At 45.2% G+C, this 24,047-nt stretch overlaps 1 protein-coding gene across 1 annotated transcript in view; it reads right to left on the bottom strand.

Moving 5' to 3' along the window:
* LOC311102145 (delta and Notch-like epidermal growth factor-related receptor) overlaps nt 1-23,705 on the bottom strand; it is a 75,513-nt gene extending 51,808 nt beyond the window's left edge. Inside the window, exon 1 of the mRNA XM_084143378.1 lies at nt 23,216-23,705. Coding sequence (XP_083999504.1) covers nt 23,216-23,515 — 300 coding nt within the window. The 5' untranslated portion in view covers nt 23,516-23,705. The remainder of the gene's footprint in view (nt 1-23,215) is intronic.
* Between the last annotated feature and the right edge of the window lie 342 nt (nt 23,706-24,047).

The raw sequence follows: 24,047 nt of genomic DNA, 5'->3' as shown, positions 1-24,047 counted from the left end.
CATGGCCAGGCACGACTCCAACACCATCATTAAGTTTGCTGACGACACAACAGTGGTAGGCCTGATCACCGACAACGATGAGACAGCCTATAGGGAGGAGGTCAGAGACCTGGCCGTGTGGTGCCAGGATAACAACCTCTCCCTCAACGTGACCAAGACAAAGGAGATGATTGTGGACTACAGGGAAAAAAAAGAGGACTGAGCACGCCCCCATTCTCATCGACGGGGCTGTAGTGGAACAGGTTGAGAGCTTCAAATTCCTTGGTGTCCACATCACCAACGAACTATCATGGTCCAAACACACCAAGACAGTCGTGAAGAGGGCACGACAAATCCTATTCCCCCTTAGGAGACTGAAAAGATTTGGCATGGGTCCTCAGATCCTCAAAAAGTTCTACAGCTGCACCATCGAGAGCACCCTGACTGGTTGCATCACCGCCTGGTATGGCGCTACAGAGGGTAGTGCGCATGGCCCAGTACATCACTGGGGCCAAGCTTCCTGCCATCCAGGACCTCTATACCAGGTGGTGTCAGAGGAAGGCCCTCAAAATTCTCAAAGACTCCAGCCACCCTAGTCATAGACTGTTCTCTCTGCTACCGCACGGCAAGCGGTAGCGGAGCGCCAAGTCTAGGTCCAAAAGGCTTCTCAACAGCTTCTACCCCCAAGCCATAAGACTCCTGAACAGCTAATCATGGCTACCGGACTATTTGCACCCCCACCCCATCTTTTTACGCTGCTGCTACTCTGTTAATTATTTATGCAGAGTCACTTTAACTCTACCCACATGTACATATTACCTCAATTAGCTCGACTAGCCGGTGCCCCCGCACATTGACTCTGCACCGGTACCCCCCTGTATATAGCCTCCCTACTGTTATTTTATTTTACTTCTGCTCTTTTTTTCCTCAACACTTTTTTGTTGTTGTTTTATTTCACTTTTTTATAAAAAAATAAATGCATTGTTGGTTAAGGGCTGTAAGTAAGCATTTCACGGTAATGTCTACACCTGTTGTATTCGGCGCATGTGGCAAATAAAATTTGATTTGATTTGAAACACAACTCAATACCCCAACCATCTGCCGGTAAAGTTTTGGCAAAACTGGAACAATTTCCAAGAGTCAGAGTGACAGAGACAGAGACACAATAAATTAATAAGAGCACAGGGTCATTTTTCATTTGATTAATTTATGGTCATTTAGCAGACACTCTTATCCAGATCAACTTACAGTAGTGAGTGCATCCATTTTCATACTTTTTTTCATACTGGTCCTCCATGTGAATCAAACCCACAACCCTGGCATTGCAAGCACCATGCTCTACCAACTGAGCTACACGACAAAGACACAAAGACCAACAACCCTTGATAGACAGCCAGCTCCATCACGTCACACTGGAATTACTCATCAAATCCCAGACAAATTGTCTGATCTCTGAGGCACCGCTGCTTGATTTTCCTGAATGGCTTCCGGTACTGCTGACAATACTCATGTTGAGGAGGCGCTCAGGACATTAGCATATATTAGCATAACTCAGCAGCACCCAGAAAGACATGAAACTGTCACATAAAAGTTTCACCAGACAGCGCCTCAGGGACACAGACACATTTTCCACGCCAGAGAAGATGTTATTGTTTGTGTGCGCCTGCAGAAGCACTGACAACGAGAGTTAGTTGGCTGTCTCTCTGATAGTTCTATCAGCCGTAAAGCAGTCGGTCGGAAAAACGCAATTATAATGTCTCCAAACAGTTGTTGAGAATGAGAGCTATTCTCCCCCAGATAGATCTCCTGGTTCCACTTTGAAACATGCTCAATCACTGCTTCTGAATGTTGGTATCTTACCCCTTCTGAGAATTCAAAACTCTTACTTATACAATAGCTTGAAGTAAATGCCAAGTAATGCCAGTAATTTCCCTCTCTTGCTTCCTCCTCTATAATAGACCTGCTGCCATACTTCACATTTACTGTAAGTCGCTCTGTTAAATGACAAAAATGTGAAATGTAAATGTATGTAGGCTATCTGAATAGCATGGTGTTACAGCTAGTGTTACATTGTTATAGTTGTTTCTTCAGAAAAAGAACACATTTTACATTTACTTTTACATTTTAGTCATTTAGCAGACACTCTTATCCAGAGTGACTTACAGTTAGTGCATTCATCTTAAGATAGCTAGGTGGGACAACCACATATCACAGGCATAGAAAGTAGATTTTTCCTCAATAATGTAGCTATCAGTAAAGCCAGAGCTAGAACGGGGGGGGGGGGGGGGGGAGCCTGTACTGTAGCATAGGCTACAGTACAGGCTACAGTACAGGCTACAGTACAGGCTAATTTTGATGATTATCACGGTTCCGGAAACACTAGAGCAAAATTTGAAGGCCTAAGTGCTTGTGTAAGTCTTTAGGTGCATAGTCCATTGACTGACAGTGCATACAATATGAGCCATAGTCCAAATGCAGTTACTGTCCGAAGGGAAATGATGTGGGGTCAAAAGTCTGAAAAAGGTCTTCCTGGGTATCCATGAGGGACCGCAGAGAACATTCTTAAGCTCTCCCATGTAATGAGATTGTCCATCCAGTGTAGGTTATAACATTTACATTTTCATTTTTTACATTTTAGTCATTTAGCAGACGCTCTTATCCAGAGCGACTTACAGGAGCAATTAGGGTTAAGTGCCTTGCTTAAGGGCACATCGACAGATTTTTCACCTAGTCGGCTCGGGGATTAGAACCAGCGACCTTTCGGTTACTGGCACAACGCTCTTACCCACTAAGCTACCTGCCGCCCTGTATAATTTAATGATGACCCATGCTTTACGGTAATTAGGTATTATAATCATCTCTGCATAATGAGCGTGTGCTACGGTGGAATAATGGCCATGTCTCTGTCAGAGATCTTTTACCATACAGTGCATTCGGAAAGTATTCAGACCCCTTGACTTTTTCCTGTTTTGTTACGTTACAGGCTTATTCTAAAATGTATTAAATTGTTTTTTTCTTATCAATCTACACACAATCCCCCATAATGACAAAGCAAAAACAGGTTTTGAGAAAATAATAATAATAATAATAATTGAAATATGACATTTACATAAGTATTCAGACCCTTTAATCAGTACTTTGTTGACGCACCATTGGCAGCGATTACAGCCTCGAGTCTTCTTGGGTATGGCACTACAAGCTTGGAACACCGGTATTTGGGGAGTTTCTCCCATTCTTCTCTGCAGATCCTCTCAAGCTCTGTCAGGTTGGATTGGGAGAGTCGCTGCCCAGCTATTTTCAGGTCTCTCCAGAGATGCTAGATCGGGTTCACTCAAGGACATTCAGAGAAAAACATCCCCACAGCATGATGCTGCCACCACCATGCTTCAATGTAGGGATGGTGCCAGGTTTCTTCAAGACGTGACCCTTGGTATTCAGGCCAAAGAGTTCGATCTTGGTTTCATCAGACCAGAGAATCTTGTTTCTCATGGTCTGAGAGTCCTTTAGGTGCCTTTTGGCAAACTCCAAGCGGGCTGTCATGTGCCTTTTACTGAGGAGTGGCTTCCGTCTGGCCACTCTACCATAAAGGCCTGATTGGTGGAGTGCTGCAGAGATGGTTGTCCTTCTGGAAGGTTGTCCCATCTCCACAGAGGAACTCTAGAGCTCTGTCAGAGTGGCCATCGGGTTCTTGGTCACGTCCCTGACCAAGGCCCTTCTACCCCGATTGCTCAGTTCGGCCGGGCGGCCAGCTCTAGGAAGAGTCTTGGGGGTTCCAAACTTCTTCCATTTAAGAATGATTGAGGCCACTGTGTTCTTGGGGACCTTCAATGCTGCATACATTTTTTGGTACCCTTCCCCAGATCTGTGCCTCGACACAATCCTGTTTCGGAGCTCTATGGACAATTCCTTCGACCTCATGGCTTTGTTTTTGCTCTGACATGCACTGCCATCTGTGGGACCTTATATAGACAGGTGTGTGCCTTTCCAAATCATGTCCAATCAATTGAATTTACCACAGGTGGACTCCAATCAAGTTATAGAAACATCTCAAGGATGATCAATGGAAACAGGATGAGCTCAATTTCGAGTCTCATAACAAAGGGTCTGAATACTTCTATAAATAAGGTATTTCTGTTTTTTATTTTTAATACATTTGCAAACATTTCTAAAAGCCAGTTTTCGCTTTGTCATTATGGGGTATTGTGTGTAGATTGATGAGGAAATTGTTTTATTTAATCAATTTTAGAATAAGGCTGTAACGTAACAAAATGTGGAAAAAGTGAAGGGGTCTGAATACTTTCCGAATGCACTGTATACTTGGCTTTATCTTATGTGAATATGCATGTACACATCCATGAATGTATGCATACACGCAGACATGTCTTTCTAATGAGAGTTATTTGATAACGCTCAAAAGAGTCAAGGTTTTCTAGTCATTATAAACTGGGTGGAATATGTATGATATACATATATTGAGCCCTGAATACTGATTGGCTGACAGCCGTGGTATATCAGACCGAATACCACGGGTATGACAAAACAGTTATTTTCACTGCTCTAATTACGTTGGTAACCAGTTTATAATAGCAATAAAGCACCTCGGGGGTTTGTGGTATATGGCCAATATACCACGTCTAAGGGCTGTATCCAGGCACTCTGCGTTGTGTCGTGCTTAAGAACAGTCCTTAGCCGTAGTATATTGGCCATATACCACACCCCCTCGTGCCTTATTGCTTAAATATATAACTCCTAGTGATGGTGTGCCATGGACAAATGAGTAACAGTCCAAGCTAGAGAGAGTCTCTAGTTAGGCACCCCCTTCACAGCCTTTCATCACAAGAAAACCACTCTATAGAACCAATCTACAGTACTATTCACCAGAGTCCTCCAGCATTCACTGTTCATATCGACAGAGCTGCCACACCATTCATCACAGAGCTCTAGGAGTTACAGTCAGGCCTATTCGGTCATCAACACTGGTCCCATATGGCCAGTAAACACACAGCATGCTCTCCAATTAATGTATCATTTATTCGGTACAACACAAGAGCTGATGTGCTGTTGTTCTACCACTAGTCCCTGCCACCTTCACACTACCGCTGTTTTGTCCCATCTTCATTAGAGCTCTTGCTAACCATCCCTTCCTCCCCTCTACCCCCTCCTCCTCCTCCCTGTCTTTCCCCACACAACATGGTGGAATATGATAACTACCTTCACACCAATCTGTTGATTCTCTCGTTTTGGCTGCTTTGGGATGGAGCGTAATTAGGAAATGGAGGCAGCATCCATCTAAAATTTGCTACAGTCAGTCACACGGCACAAGCATGCTCACACAAACAAACAAACACTAATGAAGCTGTTCTGTCAGATAAGTGGAATTGGGATAGTGACCCCGAGAATGAACATGATTCCATTAAATAAAGAGGGAAAAATAATAATAATAAACTCAGGGATGGAGCATTGGCAAACCTAGCACACAGGGGACAAAGATACTTTCTGGATGGTGTCATCTCATGACGCAGCTAAAAAAGCAGAACAGGCTACAGTACAGGCTACAGTATAGGCTAGAGTACAGACTACAGTACAGGCTACAGGCTACAGTACCGGCTACAGTACAGGCTACAGCATAGGCTACAGTACAGGCTACAGTACAGGCTACAGCATAGGCTACAGTATAGGCTACAATACAGGCTACAGCATAGGCTACAGTACAGGCTACAGTACAGGCTAAAGCATAGGCTACAGTACAGGCTACAGCATAGGCTACAGTACAGGCTGCAGTATAGGCTACAGTACGGGCTACAGTCAGTGGTGGAAAAAGTACCCAATTGTCATACTTGAGTAAAAGTAAAGATACCTTCATAGAAAATGACTCAAGTAAAAATGAAAGTAAAAGTCTAAAAGTATTTGGTTTTAAATATACTTAAGTATTAAAAGTAAATGTAATTGCTCAAATATACTTAAGTATGAAAAGTAAAAGTAAAAGTCTAAATCATTTCAAATTCCTTATATTAAGCAAACCAGACGGCACCATTTTCTTGTATTTTTTAAAATAAAACGGATAGCCAGGGGCACACTCCAACACTCAGACATAATTTACAAACAAAGCATGTGTGTTTAGGGGGTCCGCCAGATCAGAGGCAGTAGGGATGACCAGGGATGTTCTCTTGATAAGTGCATGAATTTGACCATCTTCCTGTCCTGTTAAGCATTCAAAATGTAACGAGTAATTTTGTGTGTCAGGGAAAATGTATGGAGTAAAAATTACATTATTTTCTTTAGGAATGTAGTGAAGTAAAAGTAAAAGTTCTACAAAATATAAATAGTAAAGTATAGTACAGATACCCCAAAAAACTACTTGAGTAGTACTTTAAAGTATTTTTACTTAAGTACCACTGGCTACAGTACAGGCTACAGTACAGGCTACAGCATAGGCTACAGTACAGGCTACAGTACAGACCACACTACAGGCTACAGGTTACAGTACAGGCTAGAGTATAGGCCACAGCACAGGCTACAGGCTACAGACTACAGTACACTGTACACAACAGCTACATGTAGGACACCAGAAGAACAACATGTTCTTCCTCATAGTGTATGTTAGCCTCAGTGTTTCCCATCATGCAGTTCAACATAATCTCCTCTGTAGCATGTGTTTTTTGGAGAGCATGGTCTAGGCTTTGGTTTAGCAGCCTAAGGCATTCTTGTGGGCATGCAGGAGACCTGGATTCGAACCGCATCAGTCACACGTTCTCAAATGTGAGAGAGAACTTTGGGAGGGAACATTGAGAGAACGTTGGGAGAACGTTCCAGAACGTTCCAGTTGGAGGTCAAGCAGCTGCTTCTATTAGATCCAGTGTTCCAGAATCCAGACCAGACAGGACTGGAGATGTGATTTATTAAAGACGTCAGGTGGAACGCAGAGGAGGGAGTGTTAAACCACATTACCAACAGACCTGGGTCTTGTCTCCAATGGACAGTAACTCTTAGGGAGCAGAAGGATGCATAGATGTAAAATACAGCAGGTCAAAATACCACTAATGATGCACGCATGCAGGCACACACACACACACAATCAGTATGAACATTGGTGCTCTTTGGGTCATGAAGGTCTGATGAAGGCCTGGACTGAAGATCTATTGACCGAAACTCAAGTTCCTTTTCATGTCTTTCGGTCATTGCATTGACACAGCCAACATCATGTCCCATCTGAATCTCAGACATACATTCTCTAGTGAAAGCAATCGTCTTTGTATTGTACAACTGCTCCACTTTACATAGACAGAGTTAATATTAAAAGAGAAACAAGTATTTTTGGCAAAGATTCCTGTCAATCTCCTTTAGTCTGCGATCAAAACATGATAATTTCAGACTCCATTAGAGTCTGTCTTTGTCCGGGTGATTGACAGAGACTGACACCTGTCAGAGACTATGAGAACTTGGGTGAGAACAAGTAGAAAATAACATTCCGAAATAGAATCTCAAATCCTGAGGAGAACCCACCCAGAAAGATGACAACTACCAACTATCACACTGTAAGGCTGCTTCATCAGACCCAATCTGGGTGGGGGGATAGTGAATACTCACAGGGCCAGGAGTTTGTCCCGGCCACATGACCCGATTAGGAAAAACTTGTAGATCAGGGGGTTAGATCAGCTTTAATATTCCAGATAGATTGTAAGTTCTATCGATGTAATTGTTTGCATCTACGGAGCGAGTAGAGACATATCTCTCACCTGGTTGTAACCTAGTTACCACACAGAACTAACAACCTCCAATCATGGAAGACACAGGCTGTGTCCCAAATGGTAACCTATTCCCTATATAGTGCACTACCTTTGACGAGAGCCCTATGGGGCAGCCTATCAGGCTCCCTGAATGGCTGGAGAGCTAGCTTTTAGTGTTGTCTATTTCTGCACATAAAAGCTTTGGCCCATCCTCACACACTCACATCCCCCAGAGCCCTCTGGTCTGTGGCATCAAAGGACGCGCTTAAAAATCTGTTCCATGGAAATCACACAAACACCTTCAAACATAGGGGGAAACTCACACCTATCTTGTTGTATCAATACCAGCCCTTGGTCCTTCTTCCCTCCTCTTTCCCCCCTCACTTTATCTATTCCCCTCTTTCCTCCTTTGTCATGCTATAGTTTCATAAGACATCATGAGCATGATAAATCAACCCCCGTTAAAAATAACACATATATACTGTAAGACGTTCTTATGTAAGGATCCCTTACTCCTCCAATCGATCACCACAAATTAGGCCACGATCCCTCCAAATCAACCCACATGTAGATTACCAGCCAACAGAGAGGATCAAGAGGTATGACTATGGGGAAGGAGAGAGAAAGGGAGCAAGGTCGTGCAAGAAAGAAAGAGAGAAAGAGAGACGGGAGAGGATGAAAGCGGTAGACAGCAAGAGCGATAAGTGAGAGTACAGAGAGAGAGCGAGAGAGAGAGAGCGAGAGAGAGAGAGCGAGAGAGAGAGAGAGAGAGAGAGAGAGAGAGAGAGAGAGAGAGAGAGAGAGAGAGAGAGAGAGAGAGAGAGAGGGGGGGGGGGGATAGAGAGATAGAGTAAGAAAGAGACAGAGGGAAAGAGAGGGGGTGCGGCAAACCCCTAAAGGATACTCCAGGAACCTTTTATTTTTAGAGTGTGCTGAATGGGAGCAGTATCCTGCATTGACAGTGTTTATGTCTTGCTTGTTTCTGTTCGTTACAGTTAATCAGTATGTAACATCCACACACAGTCAACACACAGTCATGCCCAGTCACTCCCTCCCAGAGCTCCTCTGCTACATGGAGGAGAGCCAACCACAGCTGGCCTGAGTGAAGATCTATTTCATGCACCATGGTGATTGAGGTGCCTGTTCACTCTGACCTATATACCTACGCCTCCCTGCTGCCTGACAGCCAGTAAAAAGACCCCAAAAGAGCCCTGTTAAGCCTCAGCTTGATGTCATGGAACATAGAACAGGAACATTCTGTTCCCTGTGTCAAACCAAATGTGTGCTGCAAATTATGATTGTTTCTCTTTTCTTTGCAGCCCTTGCAGTAAGAAGAACACAGTGGTTAGATATTGAGGGCGCTAGTACAATGGGAAAGTATGAAAGCTCAGGCAATAGAGATAGTAGTGGGGCCAATTTCCTGTCCAATGGCCATTTGCATGCCTTCACCACATGGAGATCATGCTACATTCATGTGCTACTCGAAACTAAGAAACTCGGAAATATCCAACTGGGAAACTGGGGATACAACAATGCTATCCGAGTTTTCCACTCATTTACCACTGTTTTTGATGGTTTTAGACATTGTAAGCTCCAAATGACATCCAATTGCTTTGCAGCTGGTTTTTGTTAACAATAATCATCAACTACAAGTCATGACCATGTTGCCAGGCAACCATAAAAGGAAAGAGTAGGTTCTAGAAATTATTGTGACTATGGAGCTACCCCTTCTGGCTGGAAGTGACTGGAGTCTAGCACGTCCTCCTATAGATGATGTAAGATGGAATACCAATGTAAACAAAACTAGACACACTAGATTTAGATGAATTAGGTGAGTTTGATGAGTTCCTTAATAACAGGAAAGTATCAGTGATTGCTTTGTCCATCCTGTGGAGATATGCAGGAAGGAAGGAAGCTCCACATATCTAAAACTAAAGGCCTGGAGTTTTTACTTGGTCAAGTCACCTGGTCACCTGGTGAAGAACGTTGCGTTAACTCTGTATCGTATGTAAAGCAATGATATATATATATACAGTATGTATATACAGTTTATATATGTATATACATTTTATATATTCGTCATTGATGTAAAGTTATGGCTTCCTCTACAACAGGGGACACTGGACCCAGACAGACAGAGATCCCCTACCTCCCCCAGGCCTCCTCAGCCCCCCTGTCAGCACAGAGACCCAGCTGCTAATACTAGCTAATCACTCTGGTTAGCGCCCTGGGCTAACAACACCTCCACTGGGAGGGGAACACAGACACTTCTCTTCCTATTCCTGTCTGTCTTAGGGGCTCTGTCTGTCTGTCTGTCTGTCTCTCTATTTCTCTGTCTGCCTGCCTGCATTGAAAAAAAGCATTAAAACCAAATATACTGTATGATTCAATGCCAACTACCTCTCCCAAGCCTGGTAAAAAGCTCAATCCAGGTGGGAGATCACATTGATCTGCAGGCGGCTCTGATTATATTACCTGATTATCTTAGCTTGGTTTCCAACATCCTCAAGCCATTTATATGCTTAATTTACTTTACAGAGGAGAGTGGAAGGGGAGTTTGTGGCCTGTGCAAGGTTGCTGAGTTAGAGACTGGATGCATCTCAAATGGCACCCTAGTCCCTATATAGTGCACTACTTTTGACCAAGGACAATAGGGCTCTGGCCAAAAGTAGTGCACACTATAAAGGGAATAGGCTGCCATTTGGGACATAACTGAGTGTACAAAACATTAAAAACACCTTCCTATTGAGTTGCTCCCTCCCCTCCTCCATTCCACAGGGATGCTGACCCATGTTGACTCCAATGCTTCCCACAGTTGTGTGAAGTTGGCTGGATGTCCTTTGGGTGGTGGACCATTCTTGATACACACAGGAAACTGAAAAACCCAGCAGCGTTGCAGTTCTTGACACAAACCAGTGTGTCTGGCACCTACTACCATACCCCATTCAAAGGCACTTAAATATTTTGTCTTGCCCATTCACCCTCTGAATTGCACACATACACAATCCATGTCTCAATTGTCTCAAGGCTTAAACATATTTCTTTAACCTGTCTCCTCCCCTTCATCTACACTGATTGAAGTGGATTTAACAAGTGACATCAATAAGGGATCATAGCTTTCACCTGGATTCACCTGGTCAGTCTATGTCATGGAAAGAGCAGGTGTTCATAATGTTTTGTACACAGTGTATATATACACAACCCAAGTAGATTTTTCACTTTGGAATTACTTATCCACATTTCTTTAGTTGGGTTACAGGCAATTAAATAAATGTCCTGTTGATCAAGATATTAAGTTGGTTCCATAACATGATATAATGACTCCAAACACTTTCTTTACATAAGACTTTCATATTTGTCACGCCTTGAGAGGCTGGTTGTCTTTAGTTGGTTTGATCAGGGCGTGAGGATCTATGTTAGAATTTCTATGTTTAGGATCTAGATGTGTATTTCTAGGTTTGGCCGGGTGTGATTCCCAATCAGAGGCAGCTGTCGCTCGTTGTCTCTGATTGGGGATTATACTTAAGTAGCCTGTTTGCCTACCTTAGTTGTGGGATCTTGTTCCGTGTTTAGGCTTGTATGTGTATAGCCGTAGGACTTCATGTTACGTTGTTTTGTTTATTGAGTTAAATAAACATGTACGCTTTTCACGCTGCACCTTGGTCTGACCCGTCTCTCAACGTTCGTGACAATATTAACTGGTTATAATATTGTAACCAAATGGTGACTATCTCATCAATGGAAACCTTCCCAGGCTTTTTAGTATCACAGTATTTACACATATATCATTTAAGTTTCAGTGCTGGCAGGGAACATATAATAATAATAAAATACAGAACACATTGCCTGGAGTGACATTCACTGTCACTGGTGGCCAAAAAGAACAAATTGAAGGCCGAGTCAATAGGCTACTCCTCCAACTCTTCTGGGAGAGATCACATTGATCTGTCAAATGCGTTATTTGATTCTAGACAAATTGAATAGAAAATATGTTGAACGAACCAAAGTGTAATTTTGGATCATACCAATCAGAAAAAGAACATCAAATGAACAACAGTGCCGTTCCACTTATTATAGTGTATCTGTCTGCCCGCTTGCCCTTGTGGTCCTGTATGGCTCAGTTGGTAACGCATGGCAACTTCAGGATTGTGGGTTCAATTCCCTGGGCCACCCATATGTAAGTCACTTTGGATAAAAGCGTCTGCTAAATGGCGTATATATATACAGTGAGGGAAAAAAGTATTTAATCCCCTGCTGATTTTGTACGTTTGCCCACGGACAAAGAAATGATCAGTCTATCATTTTAATGGTAGGTTTATTTGAACAGTGAGAGACAGAATAACAACAAAATAATCCAGAAAAACGCATGTCAAAAATGTTATAAATTGATTTGCATTTTAATGAGGGAAATAAGTATTTGACCCCCTCTCAATCAGAAAGATTTCTGGCTCCCAGGTGTCTTTTATACAGGTAACGAGCTGAGATTTTGTAACATTGCAAAAATCAGAAATTTTCTGTCCAAAAATGATGCAGAAAAATTAATCCATGCATTTGTTACTTCTAGGTTAGACTACTGCAATGCTCTACTTTCCGGCTACCCGGATAAAGCACTAAATAAACTTCAGTTAGTGCTAAATACGGCTGCTAGAATCCTGACTAGAACCAAGAAATTTGATCATATTACTCCAGTGCTAGCTTCCCTACACTGGCTTCCTGTTAAGGCAAGGGCTGATTTCAAGGTTTTACTGTTAACCTATAAAGCGTTACATGGGCTTGCTCCTACCTATCTTTCCGAGTTGGTCCTGCCGTACATACCAATACGTACGCTACGGTCACAAGACGCAGGCCTCCTAATTGTCCCTAGAATTTCTAAGCAAACAGCGGGAGGCAGGGCTTTCTCCTATAGATCTCCATTTTTATGGAACAGTCTGCCTACCCATGTGAGAGACGCAGACTCGGTCTCAACCTTTAAGTCTTTACTGAAGACTTATCTCTTCAGTAGGTCATATGATTGAGTGTAGTCTGGCCCAGGAGTGTGAAGGTGAACGGAAAGGCTCTGGAGCAACGAACAGCCCTTGCTGTCTCTGCCAGGCCGGTTCCCCTCTCTCCACTGGGGTTCTCTGCCTCTAACCCTGTTACAGGGGCTGAGTCACTGGCTTGCTGGTGCTCTTTCATGCCATCCCTAGGAGGGGTGCGTCACTTGAGTGGGTTGAGTTACTGACGTGATCTTCCTGTCTGGGTTGGCGCCCCCCCTTGGTTTGTGCTGTGGTGGAGACCTCTGTGGGCTATACTCGGCCTTGTCTCAGGATTGTAAGTTGGTGGTTGAGGATATCCCTCTAGTGGTGCGGGGGCTGTGCTTTGGCAGAGTGGGTGGGGTTATATCCTTCCTGTTTGGCCCTGTCCGGGGGTTTCTTCGGATGGGGCCACAGTGTCTCCGGACCGCTCCTGTCTCAGCCTCCAGTATTTATGCTGCAGTAGTTTATGTGTCGGGGGGCTGGGGTTAGTTGGTTATACCTGGAGTACTTCTCCTGTCTTATCCAGTGTCCTGTGTGAATTTAAGTATGCTCTCTCTAATTCTCTCGTTCTCTCTTTCTCTCTGAGAACCTGAGCCCTAGGACCATACGTCAGGACTACCGGGCATGATGACACCTTGCTGTCCCCAGTCCGCCTGGCCTTGCTGCTATTCCAGTTTCAACTGTTCTGCCTGCGGTTACGAAACCCCTACCTGTCCCAGACCTGCTGTTTTCAACTCTTAATGATCGGCTATGAAAAGCCAACTGAGAGACCTGAGCCCTAGGACCATACGTCGGGACTACCGGCCGTGGTGACTCCTTGCTGTCCCCAGTCCGCCTGGCCTTGCTGCTATTCCAGTTTCAACTGTTCTGCCTGCGGTTATGGAACCCCTACCTGTCCCAGACCTGCTGTTTTCAACTCTTAATGATCGGCTATGAAAAGCCAACTGAGATTTATTCCTGATTATTATTTGACCATGCTTGTCACTTATGAACATTTTTGAACATCTTGGCATGGTTCTGTTATAATCTCCACCCGGCACAGCCAGAAGAGGACTGGCCACCCCTCATAGCCTGGTTCCTCTCTAGGTTTCTTCCTAGGTTTTGGCCTTTCTAGGGAGTTTTTCCTAGCCACCGTGCTTCTACACCTGCATTACTAGCTGTTTGGGGTTTTAGGCTGGGTTTCTGTACAGCACTTCGAGATATTAGCTGATGTAAGAAGGGCTATATAAAATAAAATTGATTGATTGAGATTAGGAGCACACTCTTAAAGGGAGTGCTCCTAATCTCAGTTTGTTACCTGTATAAAAGACACCTGTCCACAGAAGCAATCAATCAATCAGATTCCAAACTCTCCACCATGGCCAAGACCAAAGAGCTCTCCAAGGATGTCAGGGACAAGATTGTAGACCTACACAAGGCTGGAATGGGCTACAAGACCATCGCCAAGCAGCTTGGTGAGAAGGTGACATTACATTTACATTACATTTTAGTCATTTAGCAGACGCTCTTATCCAGAGCAACTTACAGTTAGCGAATAGATCTTTTTTTTTTATACTGGCCCCTCGTGGGAATCAAACCCACAACCCTGGCGTTGCAAACGCCATGCTCTATCAACTGAGCTACATCCCTGCCGGCCATTCCCTCCCCTACCCTGGACGACGCTGGGCCAATTGTGCGCCGCCCCATGGGTCTCCCGGTCGCGGCCGGCTGCGACAGAGCCTGGATTCGAACCAGGATCTCTGGTGGCACAGTTAACACTGCGATGCAGTGCCTTAGACCACTGCGCCACTCGGGAGACCGACAACAGTTGGTGCGATTATTCGCAAATGGAAGAAACACAAAATAACTGTCAATCTCCCTCTGCCTGGGGCTCCATGCAAGATCTCACCTCGTGGAGTTGCAATGATCATGAGAACGATGAGAAAATCAGCCCAGAACTACACGGGAGGATCTTGTCAATGATCTCAAGGCAGCTGGGACCATAGTCACCAAGAAAACAATTGGTAACACACTACGCCGTGAAGGACTGAAATCCTGCAGCGCCCGCAAGGTCCCCCTACTCAAGAAAGCACATATACAGGCCCGTCTGAAGTTTGCCAATGAACATCTGAATGATTCAGAGGAGAACTGGGTGAAAGTGTTGTGGTCAGATGAGACCAAAATCGAGCTCTTTGGCATCAACTCAACTCGCCGTGTTTGAAGGAGGAGGAATGCTGCTTATGACCCCAAGAACACCATCCCCACCGTCAAACATGGAGGTGGAAACATTATGCTTTGGGGGTGTTTTTCTGCTAAGGGGACAGGACAACTTCACCGCATCAAAGGGACGATGGACGGCGCCATGTACCGTCAAATCTTGGGTGAGAACCTCCTTCCCTCAGCCAGGGCATTGAAAATGGGTCGTGGATGGGTATTCCAGCATGACAATGACCCAAAACACACGGCCAAGGCAACAAAGGAGTGGCTCAAGAAGAAGCACATTAAGGTCCTGGAGTGGCCTAGCCAGTCTCCAGACCTTAATCCTATAGAAAATCTGTGGAGGGAGCTGAAGGTTCGAGTTGCCAAACGTCAGCATTGAAACCTTAATGACTTGGAGAAGATCTGCAAAGAGGAGTGGGACAAAATCTCTCCTGAGATGTGTGAAAACCTGTTGGCCAACTACAAGAAACGTCTGACCTCTGTGATTGCCAACAAGGGTTTTGCCCTAAGTACTAAGTCATGTTTTGCAGAGGGGTCAAATACTTATTTCCCTCATTAAAATGCAAATCAATTTATAACATTTTTGACATGCGTTTTTCTGGATTTTTTTTTGTTGTTATTCCGTCTCTCACTGTTCAAATAAACCTACCATTAAAATTATAGACTGATCATGTCTTTGTCAGTGGGAAAATGTACAAAATCAGCAGGGGATCAAATACTTTTTTCCCTCACTGTATATATAGTGTCTGTCTGCCCATCTGCCTGCCTGCCTGCCTCTCTGTCTGTCTGTGTCCTCAGAGGGCGTCTTTCATCGTCTGCAGATGGAGTCTGAGGTAAAACAACAGGCCTCCTTTAGATTAAGCCCTCGTTTAGTGTTTCAGGGACCCAGCAAAGCTGTTCAGGACGTATTCCAACACACAGAACATACTGGGTATCATCCCACACCGCCTCATTAAATGCTGTTATGCTGACTGATAAACTGTGTCTGTGGCTTATATCAGTGTGTGTGTCTACATGCCCGTCTATGTGTCTGTGTGTGTAAACTATAACTCAGTGGAGACGGCAGGAAGATTTGGCTGCACTGTTGCTAAGAGACACCCTCCCCTGGAACAACAAAGGGCAAAAGTACAGATGATGAAGACACAGACTCGCTGGTGGTATCAGCCTTTCCACATCGCCATCCTCATCCTCCACACACACACACACACACACAATATGACTGATTATTATTAGGAGGCCATGGTGGATGGAGGGTAAAGGGTGAGTACTTGCTGAGTTAGAGCAGCATGCGTTTTACCCCCAGCCTTGTGACGCAAAGCCTAGGGCCGTAGAGGTTATAAATAGCACTTAGGACAGACAAACAGCAGAAACCTAAACACGCCAGGCAAAATAGCCTTTCTCTATCTAGGACAGAGCAAAAAGACACATCTCTGTGTCCTGTGACAACAGACAAAAGAGTCATCTTCTCTTCAGTCCTCCTCCATCCCGCACCCGAACTGACATTGACCTGACAACACCACCAATAGAGGATGAGATCAGAAAGGATAGGGTGGTGTCTGAGTTCCAGATCAGCTGGAGCTTTTAGCCAACTCCCCTAACGTTTGTCATTGAATAATAGAGAAGTCTGGCAACCAGGTCATATTGGGATGGTTTGAGAGGTTGCCAGGTTGGATTTGCCTCATTGTAGCGCAACACCACAGAGTCTATTAAGGTTGGCAATGAAGGCCATATTGGCCATATTCACTCCATCCATATGCATAGACTTCTCTCAGCCACAAGATCAAATATCAAGATCAAAAGGGCAGGTGATGTGTGATGTGGAAATGAGCAAGGCAATTGGCCGAGTGAGAGCTCTCCTCTTCAGAGAAATATGGGCCACGTCACATCAAGAGAACATCACCCTGAATATGAGATTATTGATGATTGGTGATGGCTAAAAAAGGTAATTCATCGTATTCGGTGACAGATACTGCATTGATGATATTGTATATTTTCGGGTTCTTCCAAACCAGCATTAACAACATATCAATTTCTTCTGGTCTGCCCATGTATACAGAAAACGACTCACTAAAATATGAGCTTCTATATGCCAAACTAAACAAACACGGTTGAGTGAAAAAAAGAGGGGATACGATACTTCAGAGTGAGATAAAACTCAGATGTTTATTTTTTATTGTATTTATTTCACCTTTATTTAACCAGGTAAGCCAGTTGAGAACAAGTTCTCATTTACAACTGCGACCTGGCAAGAGGAAGAGCGGAAATTAAAGGAAGAAAACGTAAAGAGAGAGACAACGACAGTAGAATACCTAAGGGGTGCTGTAGTCTAGAATGTTCCATGCCGCTGTTCTATTTCTTGTAGGACAAATGGGTGAGTGACAGGATGAGATGGTCTGCAGGGCTGCAGTGCTGTAAAATGAGATGTTTCAGCCCAGAACTGTCAGTCTGCAGCTTACTGCCTTGAACACAGTAGGACTTATACTCCCTGCTACTAATGTTCAGGGGGATACTAGGACTGTATACATCAGGCTTACCTGACACCCTGGACCCACTACAATTTGCATACCGCCCAAAGAGATCCAGGGACAACGCAATCGCCATTGCGCTGCACTCTGCCCTATCCTAGACAAGAGGAATACCGTCATTAAGCTCAGGGCCCTGGGTCTGAACAGCTCCCTCTGCAACTAGATCCTGGACTTCCTGACGGGCAGACCCCAAGTGGTGAGGGTTGGTAACAACACCTCCACCATGCTGACCCTCAACATGGGGGCCCCCCACAGATACGTGCTCAGCCCCCTAACGTGTCCGCATGCTTCCCAGCCGAAACAGTTCGGAAGAGTTTGTGCATATATTATGACAACATTTTGTGACGTTTTTGTTCGTTTTGGACTTCGGTATGGTTTTTTTCGCTGTTCAGGCATACAATATTTTTTCTAGAGGCAAGCAGAAGTCGGTAGCCGAAGTCGGTAGTCGAAGTCGGTAGCCGAAGTTGGTAGCCGAAGTCGGTAGCCGAAGTCTACGCCCCTTCGTCAGTGATTGGTCAGCAGTAGGGATTCTTCAATAAAGTCTATGTTGTCATTCAACAAGAGACAACTCATTTTCATGCAAAAAAAATTATTGAGAAATACTGCACTAAAAATCTTAGTTAGATGTGAAATTGTGCGACCAAAACTTCAAAATTAATGACAGATTTCTTGAATTATCGTAAATTCATTCTGACTATTTTGAGGAAGTGTATACTGGCTACGGCGTCTCAGAATGGACAAACAGTATTATTGCCGCTTTTTTCTGGTTTTCCAAGCGAAGGCCTTTTAAGGGAGTAAGCAAGCACACTTGTTGGGTTCGCTTAGCCGACTTCGGCTAGGTGCCAGCCGAACTGAAGCATGCTGACACCTTTAGAGACTGTTTGCACTCTCCACACATCCAACCCTTACACACACACACAACCACAAATAAACACACACGCACACACACACACACACACACACACACACACACACACACACACACACACACACAACCACAAATAAACACACACGCGCACACACACACACACACACAACCACAAATAAACACACACACACACACGCACGCACACACACACACACACACACACACATACACAACCACAAATAAACACACACGCACACACACACACACACACACACACAACCACAAATAAACACACACACACGCACGCACACACACACACACACAAACATACACACACACACAAACAGACCACAGTTGACCAGCAGGGGGATAAAGTGAGCATGACCAGCTCCTGTTCAACCTGCTGATTCTCTCTCAGACTGCAAGCAGTCTTATCTGCCTTTTCAGCACTGGAATAAAACAATATTAATTCTAATCCAAACATTATGACATGATGATAAAAATGACGCCGTCTCCCAAAACACACCACGGTAAACTCCCTGTGCCACAGTCTCTCGACGGTACTGCAAAGATCATGTAAATTCTGTAATGAGTATTCATTCTGCAGTGTTCGGATAAAAAGCAGTGTGGGTATTACCATATTCCTCGTGGCCTCTATCTTTCTGCTCCCCTAACAAGCAGGGGATATCAAAGCAGCTCAAACTGAGCCTAAAGGGCTGTGTGGCGTTGCGCCTTGAGCTCGCCTTAACTGGATGGCGCTGAAACACTGGAACAAAAGCTGTAGCTCTGCAGCAACCCAGAGACTCTGAGACACAAGCAGATCACCACCACCACTCACCATGGGCCAGTCCCTTCTCGTAGCATACCACATGTTAGTATTCTGCAGGGCCCTGGCCTGTGCATAGGAGAGGAGAGATTCAGAAAAAAAATTTTCCTTCAAAGCTGTGATGCACAGCTCCCTCAACTAGTGGTTCTGAATAAATAGAGCCACCTACCACTTGAAACAGCTCAAACAGTTTCCATTCCACCACAATGAAAATCCATTATGATAAACCTCCACACAATCTCCAGAAAAGTGCAGAGCTCAAACTAAATCCTCATTGGAAGTGAGTGACCTCATAGAGAGGTATACCTTGTAATGGTAAACACAAAATGCTGAGGCAATGAGATTAAGCGAACCCAGCTCAACAATCCACTATTCACCGTCTCATAATGCTGAAAGGCTGATCAATCCAATAAGAGCTCCTTGTGTGCTCGTCTTTAAGGAGTGATACACTCTGCAGACTCCCTGACACTGACACACAACCTTATTGTAGAGGAGCTTAGCACATCTATCAGGGCACAACCAGTCTTTCAATAATGAATAAGCCTGGGCCCTGGAGACTCATGGGGGAATAATTTATGGATACACAAGCAGGAGAAATCTCAGGAACACACCCTATAGGACCAGCTAATAGCTATAGGTACAGACTAGAATGGGTAGAGGTTCAGGTAAACAAACAACTACGCTTGATTCACACTATATGGCTGACCTGAACAGTACTGTGCTGGTCCTTTCCAGCACGGTTCCAGCAACTGTGGTGTATGCATATCCTGTCCAGCCCAGCACAGCTCCTCTGTGCTTGATTTGTGAAAATGGTATTTGTTTAATTAGATTACATTAGATTAGATAACCAGTCATGTCACTGATTCAGTATATTTCTGGTTTCTCTCAGCTCACATCTGAACCAGCTCAGGATGAGACATGATGGTTAACTGACTCTGACACTATCGAACAATGGCACATCCTCCGAGGTCAAATCTCACTTTCTTCTCCTCCTACTCTCCAGCACGGAAACATTTAGTCTCCTAAACTCTTGAGCTCATTTTTATTTTATTTTTGTACTTTGACCCCTTTTCCGTGATATCCAATTGGTAGTTACAGTCTTGTCCCATCGCTGCAACTCCCCTACGGACTTGGAAGAGGCAAAGGTCGAGAGCCATGCGTCCCCGAAACACGACCCTGCCAAGCCGCACTGCTTCTTGACACACTGCTCGCTTAACCCGGAAGCCAGCCGCACCAATGTGTCGGAGGAAACACCATACAACTGGCGACCGAAGTCAGCTTGCAGGCGTCCGGCCCGCCTCAAGGAGTCGCTAGAGCACGATGGGACAAGGAAATCCCGGCCGGCCAAAACCTCCCCTAACCCGGACGACGATGGGCCAATTGTGCGCCGCCTCATGGGTCTCCCGGTCACGGCCGGTTGTAACACAGCCTGGGATCGAACCCGGATCGGTAGTGACGCCTCAAGCACTGTGATGCAGTGCCTTAGATCACTGCGCAACTCGGGAGGCCTCTTGACAAAATGGACAAACGATTCCTTTAGGATAGGATGTTTGACTGATTCCCTCACAGTTTCTTACTGTCAGTTGCTTTCTCGTTCTCTCTCTCCATCTCCCATCCTTCTTTCTCCATCTCCCCCTCTCTCTTTCTCGCTCTCTCAATCTATCTCTCTCTTTCCATCTCACATTTTTATTTCCCCATCTCTAAATCTCCCTCCTCTCCTCTCTCATTCACTCTCTCTCTCTCTCTCTCTCTCTCTCTCTTCCTCCACTTCCCAGCTCCATCTGTGGTGCGAGTGTGACGCACGGAGGAAGGATGCAAACTGCCAGTGTGTCCCGCCGTCCGTCCGACAAAACAGGTCGTTTACCAAATCCCTAGTGACTGCTGCTCCAGTTGCCATGGAGAAAGAGGGGGTGAGTGGGATAGGGAGAGAATAATCAATTACTCCCTAAAGAGTTTCTATCATAGGCTGGTGGTGGCGGACCTGTGGCGCGGAGGAGCGGAGTGGTTGCGACAGTACCAAACTACAGCTGCTGCCCTCTCCATTTCTATTCCAGGAGTAGGAAACAAGGACAGCCAAGGAGACAGTGATAAGGTCCCTGGCTGAATTTTCCATTAAGAAGTCCGCTGCTGCTCTGTCACTGCTGGTGGTGGTGCAAAGTCTGTCCTGAAATTAGTAGAGGTAATTTGGAATCATGCTGTCATGAAGAGGTAGCCTTGCCTGAGACCCCAAATGTCATCCTCGGACCTTGAAGATGTCCTCTCGGCGTAATAGTTAAGACATTGGGTTGGGTAATGGGAAACCCAGGTTCAATCCCCATTGGTTACGCTTACACAACCAGTCAGGCAGCGCACTCACCTCCACACACTGCCCCCTTTTCTTCACCTCCTGAGTGGCGCAGTGGTCTAAGGCACTGCATCGCAGTGCTAGCTGTGCCACTAGAGATCCTGGTTTGAATCCAGGCTCTGTCGTAGCCGGCCGCGACCGGGAGACCCATGGGGTGGCGCACAATTGGCCCAGGGTAGGGGAGGGAATGGCCGGCAGGGATGTAGCTCAGTTGGTAGAGCATGGCGTTTGCAACGGCAGGGTTGTGGGTTCGATTCCCACAGGGGGCCAGTATGAAAAGGTGCCTGTATGCACTCACTAACTGTATGTCGCTCTGGATAAGAGCGTCTGCTAAATGACTAAAATGTAAATGTAGATGGGCCTGTGACCTGGCTGTGGGAGGCCTAACTGCCACCTGTGGGTTGTAGCTGTCAAAGTTCTCAGCAAAGAGTCACCTTGGTAGTTTGGTTATGAGATACAATGACGCTGTTTGTGGATGATCTCTCTTATACCAGAATAAGTCAGACAGGGGCCTTACAGACTGAATCCTATTGCTAACTACCTCATAAAAACCAGCAATATTCGCTACATGCAGTGAATAGTTGAGTCTCCTTGAGGTATCCTTCACAGAACTGGGTTAGGTAAGATTGAAATGTGAAACACATTCTGCTATTGAGGTCATTATGACTAGTGGTATGTGAAGCAAGGACATTGGCCTTTTCCATAGGAAAAAAAGCCAGCCATTCAGGTCATTTACTTAGACATGTCTCATCACACGTGTCATTTATTCATGTGCATCACCTCTACCACTGGTAAAGATGGTAAAGTTGTTTGAATAACTGGTAAAGTTATTTTCTTACAAATGTAAGGAATCGTCAGAAATCATCACAAAATTCAATGAGGGTCAAAACACAATTTTCACTGGGAAATGTCAACGCCATGGGTTCATTTAAATAGGTAATGATTAATGAATAACAACCATATCAATCGTAGGAGTTCACATTAATTGATAACACTTCTCTATAATAGAATCAATGGCCCGATTAATGCCAATAGTTGTAGGCTAGTTGTACTCTGCTCACACCAGTGTGTACTCACAGTAGCCACACGCACACACAAACACACGCACACACACCCTAAGACACACATGTTTGTTTTACTATCCTTGTGGGGACCAAACAATTGATTCCCATTCAAAATCCTACTTTCCTTAAACCCTAACCCTAACCCTAACCCTATCCCCAAACCCCTAATCGTAACCCTAACCCTCACCCTAAATTTAACCCCTAAGCCTAAAATAGCACTGAAGATTGTATTTCAATGTATTTTGTTGACACTGTCAGTTTTCAGGCTGATGAACCACTTGCCTCTAGCTATGAACAACTCAATATTAACTTGTAATACGACATTATACTCCTGCTCAGCCTGTGAAGCTTGGTTGGCGTGAACACCCATGAACATCTGTGCCTCACAGTACTGCTGTACTGATCCATCTCTGTTTCGTATCATACGCACTCCCGTCTCCTACTTCGCTACTCCTCTCTACTCCTGTTGCCACAGCAACGCAGCACTCCTCTTCATGTCTCGCTCACAGCACATGCTCCCATTAAAAAACATCTCCAAGGGAGAAGAGAGAAAGAGAGGTGCACATTATGCTGTATCGATATCAACATTCCAAATGTAATAGAACCAAGCAGTATAATATCAGACAGACAGACATACAGACAAGTACAGGCAGGTGGTTCGGGCTCACCTCACAGTTGCGTCCGGTGAAGCCGGAGGTGCAGGTGCAGCTGTAAGCCCAGGTGTTGAGCAGAGTGTCCTCTGTCTCCGGGTCGGAGGGCTGGGCCTTGCAGGCGCCTCCGTTGAGACAGGGCCTTCCCTCACAGGGGTCAGGCAGGGGAGTGGCCTGGGTGGGGTCAGCCTCAGCCGGGGCAGCCGCCTCCGGAGCAGGGGGCTCCAGATCAAGGGGGGAAGAGAGGCCCCCACCTCCGGCACACAGCAGAAGCAGGAGGAGGTACAGGGGGCGCTGCGCGGGCACAGACATCCTCATCTTCTCTTATGTACGAATATCCCTTATTTGTCTCTCGCTCTCTGTTACTCTTAGCTCTGGCTCAGTGAGTAAGCTGCTGGTCGCTCTGCTATCTGGGTGTGTGGATGAGGGAGCTGAATGGAGAGTGTGTGAGTGTGAGAGGCAGGCTGGTAGGGATGCTGTAGACTGGCTGTGTGCACTGCGACTGAGCGAGCGATCTGACTGGCTGACGAGGAGACTGAGGAGGGGGCTAGCTCCCACTCCAGCTCTGATTCATTGTGACGACAGGTGACGACACTCTCTCTCTCTCTTTCTCTCCCTATCTCACGCACGCACACATAGCCGCACACACACAAACACACAGAGCTGTGCACATATACAGTGGGGAGAACAAGTATTTGATACACTGCCGATTTTGCAGGTTTTCCTACTTACAAAGCATGTAGAGGTCTGTAGTTTTTATCAAAGGTACACTTAAACTGTGAGAGACTGAATCTAAAACAAAAATCCAGAAAATCACATTGTTTGATTTTTAAGTAATTAATTTGCATTT

This window comes from Coregonus lavaretus, assembly GCF_964263955.1.
Source record: "Coregonus lavaretus genome assembly, chromosome: 26".
Taxonomy (NCBI): Eukaryota; Metazoa; Chordata; class Actinopteri; order Salmoniformes; family Salmonidae; genus Coregonus; species Coregonus lavaretus.
Note: the sequence above shows the minus strand (reverse complement) of the source record. Positions and strands in the feature narration are given on the sequence as shown.